Raw genomic sequence first — 13,069 nt, 5'->3', positions numbered from 1 at the left:
AGTCTAACAGTGACTAGAAAGTAATTTAAGACACAGTAAATATTCCCAGGTAATATTTGTAATAATTTCCTTGGACAATGACCGTGTAAAAGGATTGTTTTCTTTGTAATAATAATAATTAGTTTAATAATAATTATTCAACAAAATGCAGTCACTATAGTATCAAACATATTATTTTTCTTACATGCTATGTATGAGTATTTACACATACATATAAATATATATTAATGTGTATATATAGCTACCCTGTATAATAAAATGTCCTGTACTTTTTCAAGGACTTAACGGCAATACCCAAATGAATAGTGTAATGCAATAACAAACCCTTTCTGTTTATTAATTGTAACAGAAGAGCTTTTTTTAATATAAGCATGACCTTTACTAATCCTTTGATACCCATCATCTCCACAATATTTGTTGCTTTCACTTGAAGTGGCTGCTGGGATATCAGCATGCTGAGCGTGCCTGTGTGCATTTGATCTAATCGCTGAGAGCAGAGTAATGTACACGCGCACACACACAGACACACTTCTCTCCTTCACACATCCTCACTGCTCTTTGTTGGAACATTGTAATCAGTGGCCTCCATTGAATTTACATGCCTTGTTTCCACATCTCTCTTCCCATATATGGATTATTTTTAGCCTTCTTTCTGTGTGTGTCTGTGTGTCTGTGTGTCTGTGTGTCTGTGTGTCTGTGTGTCTGTGTGTGTGTGTGTGTGTGTGTGTGGGTGGAGTAGGGCGTAGTTCAGAGCTACTGTAAGGAACTGTGCCTGTGTGTGTGTGTGTGTGTGTGTGTGTGTGTGTGTGTGTGTGTGTGTGTGTGTGTGTGTGTGTGTGTGTGTGTGGGTGGAGTAGGTCGTAGTTCAGAGCTACTGTAAGGAACTGTGCCAGAAAGTGTGTGTGTGTGCATTAGAGAGGCACTAGTGTAAACCAGCCAGAGAGAATAAGGAACACAGCTGCAGGATAAAAGACGTTCAGAGCATATGTGCCAGCTGACACTCGTGCACATGGTATGGTCTGTCTCAAGCACATCAGTTGAACTCTGCTGCATCGACACACATCACCTCTCCAGGGCCGCTCACAAACCCCGGGCGTCCTCAGCGCTGACTTCCAACAGGCACACATGCACAATGCGGCCCAGCGACAGCCTTGAGATGCATAGGGCTGATGAAGTGTGAGGAAGACAACGGGAATAGCAGAAGATGGTTCACTGCATATGCAGAGATATCATAATAACTGCCACTGGAATTCTCATATTGAATCCTCGGTTTGCAAAAAACATTTAAGTAAAGAGGACATGGTGTGTTTCCACTTGCAGACATCTCTCTCTGACATTCACTACTGAGACATGCATGCACTCTAATGAAAATTGTTACCATTTCCTGTTTTCACTACTTTTTAAAATGTGAAAAATATTTTTAATTTTTATGTCTACTTTTTACATTCATTCAATCGTTCATTGACATACCACATGATATTTTAAAACCGTAACTATAATTTCCTTGTTTAAAAAAAGTTTTTAAGAGACTTGTTGACATATTGAGGCCATTCAGGGATCTGTATGATTTAATTTCATGTTTAGTGAAATGTTTTCTCAAATGTTTTTTCAAATATTAATTAAGCACTGAAACCATTGTTTTAGTAAGAAATGGTAATAAAAAGTGTAACTACTACATAGTTTAGTTGTATTTTCATCATAAGGACAGTTGTCAGCTTTTTTTATATTTATAATGCTTTTCTATTAACTAGTCTCATCTCAACTAATTTTTTACGAAAGACAGCGTTAGCTGCCTGTAATTTCACAGCACACAGGCACTAATCTAAATTCATGATTATTTCTTCACTCATCAAGGCTCTTGTTTATTTAGCTTGATTCTTTTTATTCACACTAAGGCATTAGGTAAACCGATGATCTCTCGTTCACCAGGACAAAGCCTGCTGTATGTGACGAGCGCTCATGCAATGAGATCACTCGTACCTCGTGGCTGACATCACCTGCCTTTGCTCAGTTTCTTTCTCCCTATCAGTCTCTTCCTCTCCCTCCCATCAGGCTGTTGTCTTCCTCCCACAGTTGATCAGCATCTTAATGGTTTTCTGTTGTTTATGCCTGTCCAAACAGAGCTCTCATTAATGGATCTAGGCTGGTGAAGTGCGAATCAAAAAGGATGATCAAAGGTCACCCGAGCTATGGAGGCCCTGAAGCCCCCGCACCTGTGGGCAGCATCACATGATTTTCATATTCTCCGCCACCCCTGCACTTCCTGTGAAGTCACTGCAGAGCCGTTCGCCTTTAATTCGGTCTTTTGTTTCAACACGATTGTTGTTCAACCTCCTGCAATTTAATTCCATCTATAAATCTTTTTATATTTACAGCGGTAGTTAATTGCTAGGTAACTGGTATCCCGGCAACATCGAAATGCTTTCTGATCCTTGACCAGCGAGTGCAGGTTTCACTCTGGTCTTTTTCTATGTGAAGTGGCCATTGGCCTTTTCATTTGAGCACCTATGTGGTTTTCAGAGCAAGGAGAGCGATAATGGCACGCAGTGGCTTGTTTGTGCCATAAGCGGATGCAAAAATCTCTAAGTCTTGGAGTCTATAAAATGGAATTCCCCGTCAGCCACTGGAAGTGAAAGTCATTTTGCACTGTGTCAACATGTTCGTGTTTGAGTATCGTAACATTTAATGGACATGTCTTTTTCTCTTTGTCTTTCCCTCTATTTCTTCCTTCTCTCTCGCTCTCCAGACTGTTCAGTTTGTCCAAGGGATCTTTGTGGAAAAGTATGACCCCACAATAGAAGACTCATACAGAAAGGCAAGTTCTGCATCATTTTTATTGTGCATAAGTTGTCAAACCAATGTCTTTTTAATGTTTTCCAGACTCAAAACCCATTTTATTGTTTTCTTACCTTTTCCTAGCCCAGCACATTCTGTACAGTAACACATAAAATGGACTTATCCAAATATAGTTAGTATATTTTTTTTTGTAGGAACCATGAAGTAAGCCATACTACTTTTATAATCGAGTGAATTAAATACCTTATATAATTTTTTTGGGACTGAAATAAGTAAAGAAGTAATTAAGACTATGATTGGACATCTCACATTTGCTACGTCCAGTGTTGGGGAGTAACTAGTTACATGTAATGGAATTATGTAATTTAATTACAAAATAAATGTAATTAATCAGTTACAGCTACAGAGATTAAAAATATGTGTAATTAAATTAGTTACTTAAGGAAATGTTAACGATTACAACGGGGGTTACATCTGAAATATTTTCCACACATACACCCACATACAGATTTAATTGATTTTTTTTCATAAATTCCATTGACTGCTTTAAAATGAGCAGTCCAATGTTTCAGGAGTTTAGGACACCGAATAGAACACATGCTCATTTTTTATGATTAACTGTTTATTCCAAGGCATTGTTAGATACAAGTGTTTCCTATCACAGCTATGCAAAGATTTGATTTCAAAAACCATTTCATAGCTATTAAACTATTTCTTGTTATGATTTTAAATCTGTATTTAACCTCAGAATTATCTCAAAGTAAGTCTGATTTTGTGGTGGCTGTGCTTTAAATTAAATTATTATAATCTTAATTCAAGTGAAGAAGGATTTTGAAAGTCTGACAGTAATCAGTGTTGAGTACTACTGTAAGATTAACCCTGCCATGTTTGAAAATGATTAACAGTTGAAAGCTTTAGAAATGTAGAAAAGTAATCAAATGTAATGTTACATTACTATAAAGTAATTGAAATAGTTACACTGCTTATTACATTTAAAATAGGGTAACTTGTAATCTGTAACCTGTTACTTTTCCAAAGTAACCTTCTCAACACTGGCTATGACTTATCTCACAATATGCAAATGTTTTCTGTTATGACCGAATATGTCTCAGTTTCACATAAAGTCATTTTATATCCCACAATTGTAACTTTATTTCTTGCAATTGTGGCATAATACTCTACTTTGTGACTTTATATCTAAATGCGGTCACGTTATTGAATTTCTGAAAACTTTCAGAAAAAAAGATCCATTGTCTATTACGATCCATTGACAACTTAAGCCAACTGCAAAACCTATGTGAGAAAATCTTTCACCCTCGCATGAAATCCCCCAATTTTTGTGGGTGAAAAAAGGCATTGATTATAGACAGCTTCATTGATTATAATGGGAGCAATTTCGTTTTCATGCAAAGCGCTGCACTATTTGGGTCTGGTGTAACTGTAGGTTGCTTAACAATGTGGAACATAAATATAGAATATATTTTGTATATATTGGTTATTACACATTTGTGGCTGATCCAATTACATTTTTTGTCTTTTGTTGTTAACTCAAGTGTCAGTTTAAATGGAAACCTTCAGGTATGACCACATTTACCAATGTTCGGCAAATTTTTGTGGGTGAAAAAGTAATTTCTTTACTTTTTCACCCACCTTTAAAAAAAAGGATTCCTACTGAAATTACTTTTTCACCCACAAAAAACTTAATTGGATCAGCCACAAATGTGTAGAAACCAATATATACAAAATATATTCTATGTTTATGTTCCAAATTGTTAAGCAACCTACAGTTACACCAGACCCAAATAGTGCAGCACTTTGCATGAAAACTAAATTGCTCCCATTATAATCAATGAAGCGGTCTATAATCAATGAACTGTAAATGCCCATCTGTGACACAGTTTGCTGACTATAATATACATTTCTGCTTATGTCAGATTTTTTCCAGTTGCAATGCAGGTATATCATGACAATCTCCTATCAGTTGACACATTTCTACAGGATGTACCCCGTCCTGCCCTAGTAGTTCATTCAGAACTGCAGTGTAAAAAAAAAAAAAAATTTTAATAATGTGAAATATTGCAATTTTATAATAGTTTTTTTTAAATATATATATATATATATATATTTGAAGGTGAGACACTACAGGCAAAAATGCTGTTTTTAAATGCACTGTTTAATTTTGAGGCTTTGTGCAAAAATTGAAGTGTTTTTTCAGACTAGTGGAAAGAAAACATCCAAAATACATTTTTAAGTGTTTCTTTCATAGCACTTTTTCTGTTTGTATGAGACTTTTTCTCCTGCACTGAGCCAAATATCTCTGCTTCAATAATACTGACATACACCATATTCTGAAGGTTTTTACAGAGGGGTTTCTTCATGCGTAATTTGCCTGGTTTTATACAACATTTTATTCCTTATAAACTGTGAAAATGTATTTTCCCCCTGGCTGTGGACAGTATTTTCTGATTTATAGAGTGATAAAAAGAGCTATCCAATTTCATCTCTGTAAAATGAAACGATCATTTTCAACCTGGCTTTATCCAATGTTAAGATTTTTGTTCTAGAAATGTTAATTAGTGCATATTTAATTATATAATGCATCATTTGCACATTTAAACATAACATTGTAGCAAACTTGTAATGCAAAAATGTTTGTAATTATTAATGTAATCAGTCAACTAAGTATGGTGATGTCTATTAGTTATTATTTTTTACCCTTAATATATGTAATTTATTCCTGTGATGCAAAGCTGAATTTTCAGCAGCCAGTCTTCAGTGTCACTTGATCCTTTAGAAATCATTCCATTATGTTGATTTGTTGCTGCTAATATTTATTATCTTTATCAATATTGAAAACAGTTGTGCTGCTTAATGTTTTTGTGGGAAATGTTTTTTGATAAATAGAAATTTCAAAAGAACTGTATTTGAAATGGAAATATTTTGTAATATTATAAATGTCTTTGCTGTTGCTCTTGAGTTTTTGCTAAATACAAATATTAAAGTAAATGTGACCTCAAACTTTTGAATGGAAGTTCCATCTGGTGTTTCCAGGTTAAATGCAGATGGAACACATTTATTTTGCAAACATATTATTTATTAAAATCAAATGACCATTTAAAGTCTCATCATATTTGTGTTTTTGGTTTTTTTTTTTTACATTGCTTCAGTTATAATTTAGTTATAGAATAACTACAATAAACCAGTATATATATAAAGCACAATATGTTGGTATCGTATAGGTTATTTCATATTAGGACAGTGTTACTTTAAAAAAACTGCTCTGTACTCACTATGAATATTTTGAGTGTTTTAGAGATTTTTTTTTCAGTTTTGTCTGTCAGTACCTCAACTCCTCCGTACACTATCTGAACACTTCTCCTCCTCACTTCACCTCCTCTTTCTCTCCCACTCAGGAACAATTCACAGCCATGAGGGACCTGTACATGAAGAACGGCCAGGGCTTTGCACTAGTATACTCCATAACAGCACAGTCCACCTTCAACGACCTGCAGGACTTGAGAGAACAGATTCTGCGGGTCAAAGACACGGATGATGTGAGTCTTGTCCAGCTCTCCATTTCATCTCCAGAAACTCAACCTCAGTATCTGCTGCCCTGCCTTTAACTTTCATCTCACCCTGTGCTTTGATAGTTTCAGTACCAGTATCTGCTTTTTCACACCCACCCTGAGCCCTCATGCTCGCCATCGTCAATAAGGGTGACCTTTCAGCTGTGAAGAGGCTCGTCTTCCCTTCTTGTCCACCTCTCTCTATTTGACAGTTCTAGTTGGGCAAGCAAAAAATTTGCTAGCTGAGTTTACTTTGATTGCTTTCCGGTTTATCGCAATTCCAGAAATGTTAAACTTCAAAAAATACTTTTTTATATTGTATGACTTCTACCAGCAGGGGCAGTTTTTGATACTAAAATATAAAATAATTTCTGTACAAACTAATATTTGTATAAAAAAAATCTATAACTCCCTCCTAAAATAATTTTTTTAATTAAAATTAAGTGTAATTTATAATTATAATGTAATGTGAAATGTGTATATATATATATATTTTTTTTTTAGTTTATTTATTTATTTATTGTTACCTTGATCACTGAACACACAGATCTGTTTTTCTTAGTAAACTGTTTGTTTTTATTTGAAATATTTAAATCTGGGAATTGAGAGGTGAATCTAAAAGGGTGTTTTTAATCTTAGGTAAAGCTTCATTCAGTAGGCTGTGTATGGGCATGATCTTTTGCCCAGTCTTTTCAATTGGGCTCAGGCTTTGGTTGTCTTCTGACATGCCTGTGTTGGCGTCACCATGGAGCTGCTCTTCTCTGCTGAGGTCTCAGAACCGTGTCATTGTCAGCTAGTGATATCTCTCCATGAAAGCGTAGTCACACATTAGCAAAGCAGGCAGTCAGCTGCAACGCTCGGACACAGAGCGTCCTTTTGTGAGCAACACGACTCTGCCTACATGACATAGAGCTGCTTTGAGTTCAGTCAGTTAAAAAAATCCAGATGGTTATAACGGTATGGTAGTGTGTAAGGAGAACCGAGTGAACACAGAGTTCTATGAAACCCCTGTGCTGGTCTGGAGTCAATCCTGTAGTTTATGAGAGGTTACTGGAGGGCAGAAGGTGATGATTTGAAGCTTTTTTTTTATCCCGCTTGGGCGTTGCTCCAGGATTATTCATTTACTTGTGTCAAAGCACAGACCTGCATCATCATTAAAGTCTCAGACTCTCCCGTAAGCGAAATCCAGATACCGATTTAATGGATCTTCGGTTGGAACTCTCTCAATAAGATAATGAGGAACTTCAGGTGCGAGTGACCACAGTCAAAGCGATTCATCACCTTCAGTTAATGCAGCCAGAGCGATTTACTTTTCACAAGCTTTCATGTTTCTTCTCCGTCACAAGTTACAACAGGCGCCTTTTCTCATTTTTGAAGCTCAAAATGATTACAAATCCACTAACAATCAGTATAGAGTTAAAAGCAGTAGGAAACGACACATCTGTATTTTTTTTTAGTTCAAAATAACTGATTTGCATTACTATCTTTTTAGTCACCGATATAAGAAGAAAAAAAAAGACATTTCTTTAGCACATTCCAGATGGGTTGTTGTTTAACAACGGTTGATACTGCTTTGTTTGAAACAGCTTTCACTGGTGGATCAAAATACATTTTCAACAAAAAAATATATATATTTTTGAGTTAATTGTATAAAAGTTGAGTTTTTATGGACAAAACCATGCCAAAATCCAATTAGACCGGAAATTACAGGATTAGAAAGGAAATTTGGTGATGGCAGGGCTCTCTCTCTCTCTGACATTGAATTGCATCTGTATCTTTTTGTTTATCAGCTTTCCATTCAATGAATGAAAGAAAAAAGCAATTTATTGACTCGAAGGGGTTTAGGCAAGTCCATTTGCTCTGTTAGTCTGCAGTTTGCTGTGCTGATTGTCAAAACCTTTTAGTAAGGTGCATCCTGTACTTCTGAATTTGTTTATCTGGCGTTACTGAGATCATCTGTTGTTATGTATAGCAGAGAATGGATTATGAGCTTATCCTTCTCAACTCACATCCTAAATCTGCCTCTCTACACAACACATGGTAGCAGAGATCTTATTACAAATCCTGCTATATTACTAATGTTGTTTAATGTCAGTAGCAAACATGCAGTTTTGTTTCTGTCTGCTACAATAGCTTATCTCTGGTCATTGTGTAAAAGCTAACACAATGTCTGACAAACACATCTAGTCTGATGGCATATGTATGTATTCACTGAGAAATGCTTTTGTGTGTGTGTGTGTGTGTGTGTGTGTGTCTATGCAGATCTTCTATGACCTGGTCCGGCAAATCAACAGGAAAACTCCAGTACCTGGAAAGACACGCAAAAAGTCCACCTGCCAGCTGCTCTAAAATACAGCTGTTCTTTTGCTCTGAGCCAGGTAGGATCTCAGTTATGTTTGGCTAAGCAGAAATGATTGACAGCTCATCACAATCCCCAACCAACCTGCTTTTAAGATTTAGGTTCTAGAAACCGTTGAAAAATGGGTTCTGTTTAGATCTAAAAAATAATTGCATTTATTCAACTCTTTTTTTTATTTTCTGTCTTCCTGCAGGTCTGATTTACTGCCGTGTCTTTCAGCAGTGCCAGCATTCCGACGTTACTAAAACCTAACATCGAATGGACTTTCCTATGTGGTGATGCCCCTTTAACAAACCAACCAACCAACAACCAATGGATTCAAGGCTACAGTACCATGACAGTTTTTTGCACATAGATAACCATCATCACTTTCCAATGTCGCGAGAAAGATTTTTACATATAAATATATAAATATATATTCTAACTGTATGCAACTGAATAAAACAATTAAATGAATACAGAGCTAGTCAAAAAGAATAAAATAAAATACAGAGCCTACACGCAGTGTTATTGCTAACGGAGACAGCCACCGTTGTAAATGTAAGGCGGGAATGTCTAACCAGGCTGTGCACGTTGCCATGGCAATTTAATTTCAGAGATGGCTAGATAGACAGACAGAACATTTAACATTATTGGCTAGAAATATAATTTGACAATTTAGTTTGACAAGTTGACCAGTAAGCATGTTGTCACTTTAAATATTTTATTTTAGACTATTTAAAGACTTTTCAATCAAATTTAAACAATAAATCCTGAAATTCACAAAACTGCATAAATCTAAAATGTAACCGGTCAATGTATTATCAAAGCATTATTTTGTCAAACGGATAATGTAATCAGGTTTATAAAAGTATAACATTAAAACAAAAACATTTGCATGTGACAACTAGCAACGACCTCACTTTTGAAAATATTTCCATATATTTTTTTAACATTGAATGTTAAATGGTATTTAGAAAAATATAAACGTAGAATTTGACCTCCACTACAATAGATGGCGCTGTGCTCTTGTAGTTCTCCAAACTGCATCTGATATACAAAGAAGAAAAATACACACATGGCATGTGGGAAACACGATAGCGTTACTTACGTTTTAATAAGGATTTTTACTTTCTAAACGTTGATTTAATTTAATAAATAAGCATGATATAACAGGAATACTCAACAGTTCGTGTGACACAAGTGCGCGCTGTCTTTCTGTAAGGCTTCAAAACCAGAGTGGTTTGCATTTGACCTCCGTTTGCGAGGGTATTCTGAAAAAATGTGTTGAATTTCATTTCAGCAAAAACGTTTTTATCATGAATCTCAGCGTGACTCGCAAGTGTTGTAGTAGAGTTCGTTTGTTTCGGAATAAGGCGGCTGTCTACCATTGCAGAAGACTGTCAGATGTTCCCATCTCCTCTGATGACAGTCAGCCCAGCCCTGAGGAGAAGCCCAGGAGAACACGCAGAGCTCCGGGGAAAGCGGCTGTCCTTCTGTTCCCTGGCCAGGGCAGTCAGTTTGTCGGTATGGGAAAAGGACTCTTGAAGTATGGAAATGTCAAAGAGATGTTTGCTGTAGCTGAGAAGGTGCTTGGCTATGACCTGCTGTCTCTGTGCCTAAGTGGACCCGAGAAAGATCTGATGAAGACTGTTCATTGCCAGCCAGCTGTGTTTGTCTGCTCACTGGCTGCCGTGGAAAGACTGAACCATGAAAATCCTGCTGTAAGTTATCCACAAGATCAGTCGACAGCTAATCTATTAGAATTTGCAGTGTCATGCATGTATGATTAATATTGCCCTGGTCAATATTAATGTCAAACTCATTGACCCCCATCTATAGGCTATTGAGAGCTGTGTGAGTGCAGCAGGTTTCAGTGTTGGGGAATTTTCTGCTTTGGTCTTCTCTGGCGCGATGAACTTTGCTGAAGGTAAAGCTTATTAAACATACAAAATTAGCTATTTGAATTGCATTTTTACAAGTGTGAAACATATCCCGATTACATTTGTCCCCAAAATCAAAAGAAATAATATATGTCCATAAAGTATTTTTAATGTCGTTTTTTTTATTGTATATTTTATCAAATGTATTTTGCATGAAGTAAAAAATACCTATTTATTTGTATTATTATGACAATTAAGCAAATTTTACCCCCATGTTCTCATAATTAGTCAAGATATTTTAGTGTTATTGGCAACTAACTGGAATAAAATAAGTTGGAATACTAAAATTGCTAAAACTAAGACACATATTCATTAAATTAAAGTTAAGGAGAATTAAAAAAGAATCAACATAACAAAATGGCTAAAACCTTAACCAAAATTATATATATATATATATATATATACACACACACACACACACACATATGTATATTATTCTCATTATTTTAATTATTATTCCCATTATTCACAAACATAATTTTCATTACAAAAAACGATTATTTTTATTCATTATTATAGCTTATAAATCAGCAAAAATTAAAGGCGGTATCATAAGTACCATCATGACGTATGAGTACATCATCATACATATTTTTATCATCATAGTAATAAGATTGTTTTTTGTTTTTTTTGCAATACAGTAAGAAGCGTTGTAATAAATATAATTCCACAAAATCTTAGCATACCTAAAAGTAGTCGTCTTTTTTGTATGCAAAATTTTTTCCATATTTTTTTCATATTGAAGATTCACCCACATTAATTTATTATAATGGTCCTGTTTTCTGCTCACAGCTTTGTTTGCAGTAAAGGTGAGGGCAGAGGCAATGCAGAAGGCCTCTGAACTCGTATCTAGTGGCATGTTGTCTGTGATTGGCCGACCTCAAGCCAACTACAAATATGCCTGCGTCCAAGCTAGGGAGCACTGTTTGTCTCTCGGTATCCAAGAGCCTGTGTGTACCATTGCCAACTACCTTTTTCCAGATGGCAGAGTAATAGCTGGCCACAAAGAGGTAAGATCCATCATTTGGAATCGATGCAAAGAGCATTATTCATGAGAAATATTTTAGGTGTATTGTTATAGCTATTGAACTTTGCCGATTCATTTACAAAAAGGCCAGAAATGTGCTTTAAAAAAAAGTATGTTTTGATTTTATGTTTTGAAGTCCTGACTGTTGAGCCCTGCTGTGCTTTTAACAATCACTCTCTCACACAGGCTTTGGATTTCCTTCAAAACCATTCCAGAGAGCTGAACTTCATGAGAACACGAATACTGCCAGTTAGCGGCGCCTTTCACACCGCACTGATGGAGCCAGCGGTCGAGCCTCTGAGAGACGTCCTCCAAAAGATAGAGGTACGGCGGCCAGAGATCTCTGTGCACTCCAATGTGGACGGCAAGCGTTACATGCATGACAAGCACGTATGCAATCAGCTGGCCAAACAGCTGGTGTCTCCGGTGAAATGGGAGCAGACGCTGCATGAGATTTATGAAAGAGCCCAGGGGCAGGAGTTTCCTCACACCTATGAGGTGGGACCTGGAAGACAATTGGGCTCAACGCTACAGAAGTGCAACATGAAAGCCTTTAAGAACTATACGAATGTAGATGTTGTATTGCCATAGGCCTGATGTGCAGTAAAACATGTTACATTTGGTTTTCTTCTTTCAGATAAATACAAAAAAGCTAAACCCTTTGTTTTCTTTTTAAAAATTTTATTGCGCTTGTCGGTTTGGAAAGTCCATCTTCCTTTAGTAGTGCAGAAATGCTTTTAGAGGAAGAGGTAACAATTCATTGGCCCAATTATCCAGCAATAGACCCAAAACACACACAAAAAAACAATCTTTAACTTGCAAAATCCTGCACATATATTAACTTATATATGTGAACCAGCACTTCATTCAAATCAGTTATAAAAGAGAATTTAAAATAAGCAGTTTTCTTAAAAAAAACAAAAAAAACAGCCTTGGTTACATTTGAGCCAAAGACCAGCTCTTGACCCCCTCAATGTCACATTCAGCCTTCATATTCATTCCAAGTTATTAGGAAGATAGACACAGTGACCAGAAGTAAAGCAGTCGCAAGTATGCATGTGGTCCTGCGAGACCAGTCAGAAACGTGCAAGTTGGATACCTGAGAAAAGATCACAAAAAATATAAGTTAAATTAGTTTATACCACAGTTTCACTTAAATACCTGGGTTCCCACTGTCAAACCTGACCTAAAAATATCAAGAATATTTTATTGTACATTTTTAAGCTTAAAGAAATGCATTGAAATTAACAAAACCCTGAACAATCTCTGTAGTAAATGTATTTTTTTTATAATTATTCAAAGCTCTACAGTATGTATGTGGCTAGAAATTGTGCTTTTGTGCAATTATTCTTTAAAAAAAATCTGTAAAAATTGACAGAAAAATGATAGAATTACATTC

General features: G+C 36.0%; 2 protein-coding genes across 2 annotated transcripts in view; both read left to right on the top strand.

The window, feature by feature from the left end:
* Positions 1–6,566, top strand: part of LOC107591033 (uncharacterized) — a 46,073-nt gene extending 39,507 nt beyond the window's left edge. The window contains exons 3-5 of the mRNA XM_016280041.1: positions 2,747–2,932; positions 6,051–6,350; positions 6,447–6,566. Coding sequence (XP_016135527.1) covers positions 2,747–2,932; positions 6,051–6,350; positions 6,447–6,530 — 570 coding nt within the window. The 3' untranslated portion in view covers positions 6,531–6,566. The remainder of the gene's footprint in view (positions 1–2,746; positions 2,933–6,050; positions 6,351–6,446) is intronic.
* Positions 6,567–9,686: 3,120 nt separating this feature from the next.
* On the top strand, positions 9,687–12,574 carry LOC107591294 (malonyl-CoA-acyl carrier protein transacylase, mitochondrial-like). Its single transcript, XM_016280414.1, has 4 exons — positions 9,687–10,424; positions 10,543–10,630; positions 11,436–11,653; positions 11,857–12,574. Exons 1-4 carry the CDS (start codon positions 10,020–10,022, stop codon positions 12,259–12,261), a joined length of 1,116 nt encoding a protein of 371 aa, XP_016135900.1. The 5' UTR covers positions 9,687–10,019; the 3' UTR covers positions 12,262–12,574.
* The last annotated feature ends 495 nt before the right edge of the window (positions 12,575–13,069 follow it).

This window comes from Sinocyclocheilus grahami, unplaced genomic scaffold (assembly GCF_001515645.1).
Source record: "Sinocyclocheilus grahami isolate Dianchi unplaced genomic scaffold, SAMN03320097.WGS_v1.1 scaffold8.1, whole genome shotgun sequence".
NCBI classification, from domain to species: Eukaryota; Metazoa; Chordata; class Actinopteri; order Cypriniformes; family Cyprinidae; genus Sinocyclocheilus; species Sinocyclocheilus grahami.
Note: the sequence above shows the minus strand (reverse complement) of the source record. Positions and strands in the feature narration are given on the sequence as shown.

Excerpts from the sequence above, each read along its gene's own strand:
- LOC107591294 (XM_016280414.1), top strand. The coding sequence starts at position 10,020 with ATGAATCTCAGCGTGACTCGCAAGTGTTGTAGTAGAGTTCGTTTGTTT. Across the intron at positions 10,425-10,542 it reads TGAACCATGAAAATCCTGCT|GCTATTGAGAGCTGTGTGAG; the intron begins GTAAGTTATCCA and ends CCCCATCTATAG. Across the intron at positions 11,654-11,856 it reads TAATAGCTGGCCACAAAGAG|GCTTTGGATTTCCTTCAAAA; the intron begins GTAAGATCCATC and ends TCTCTCACACAG.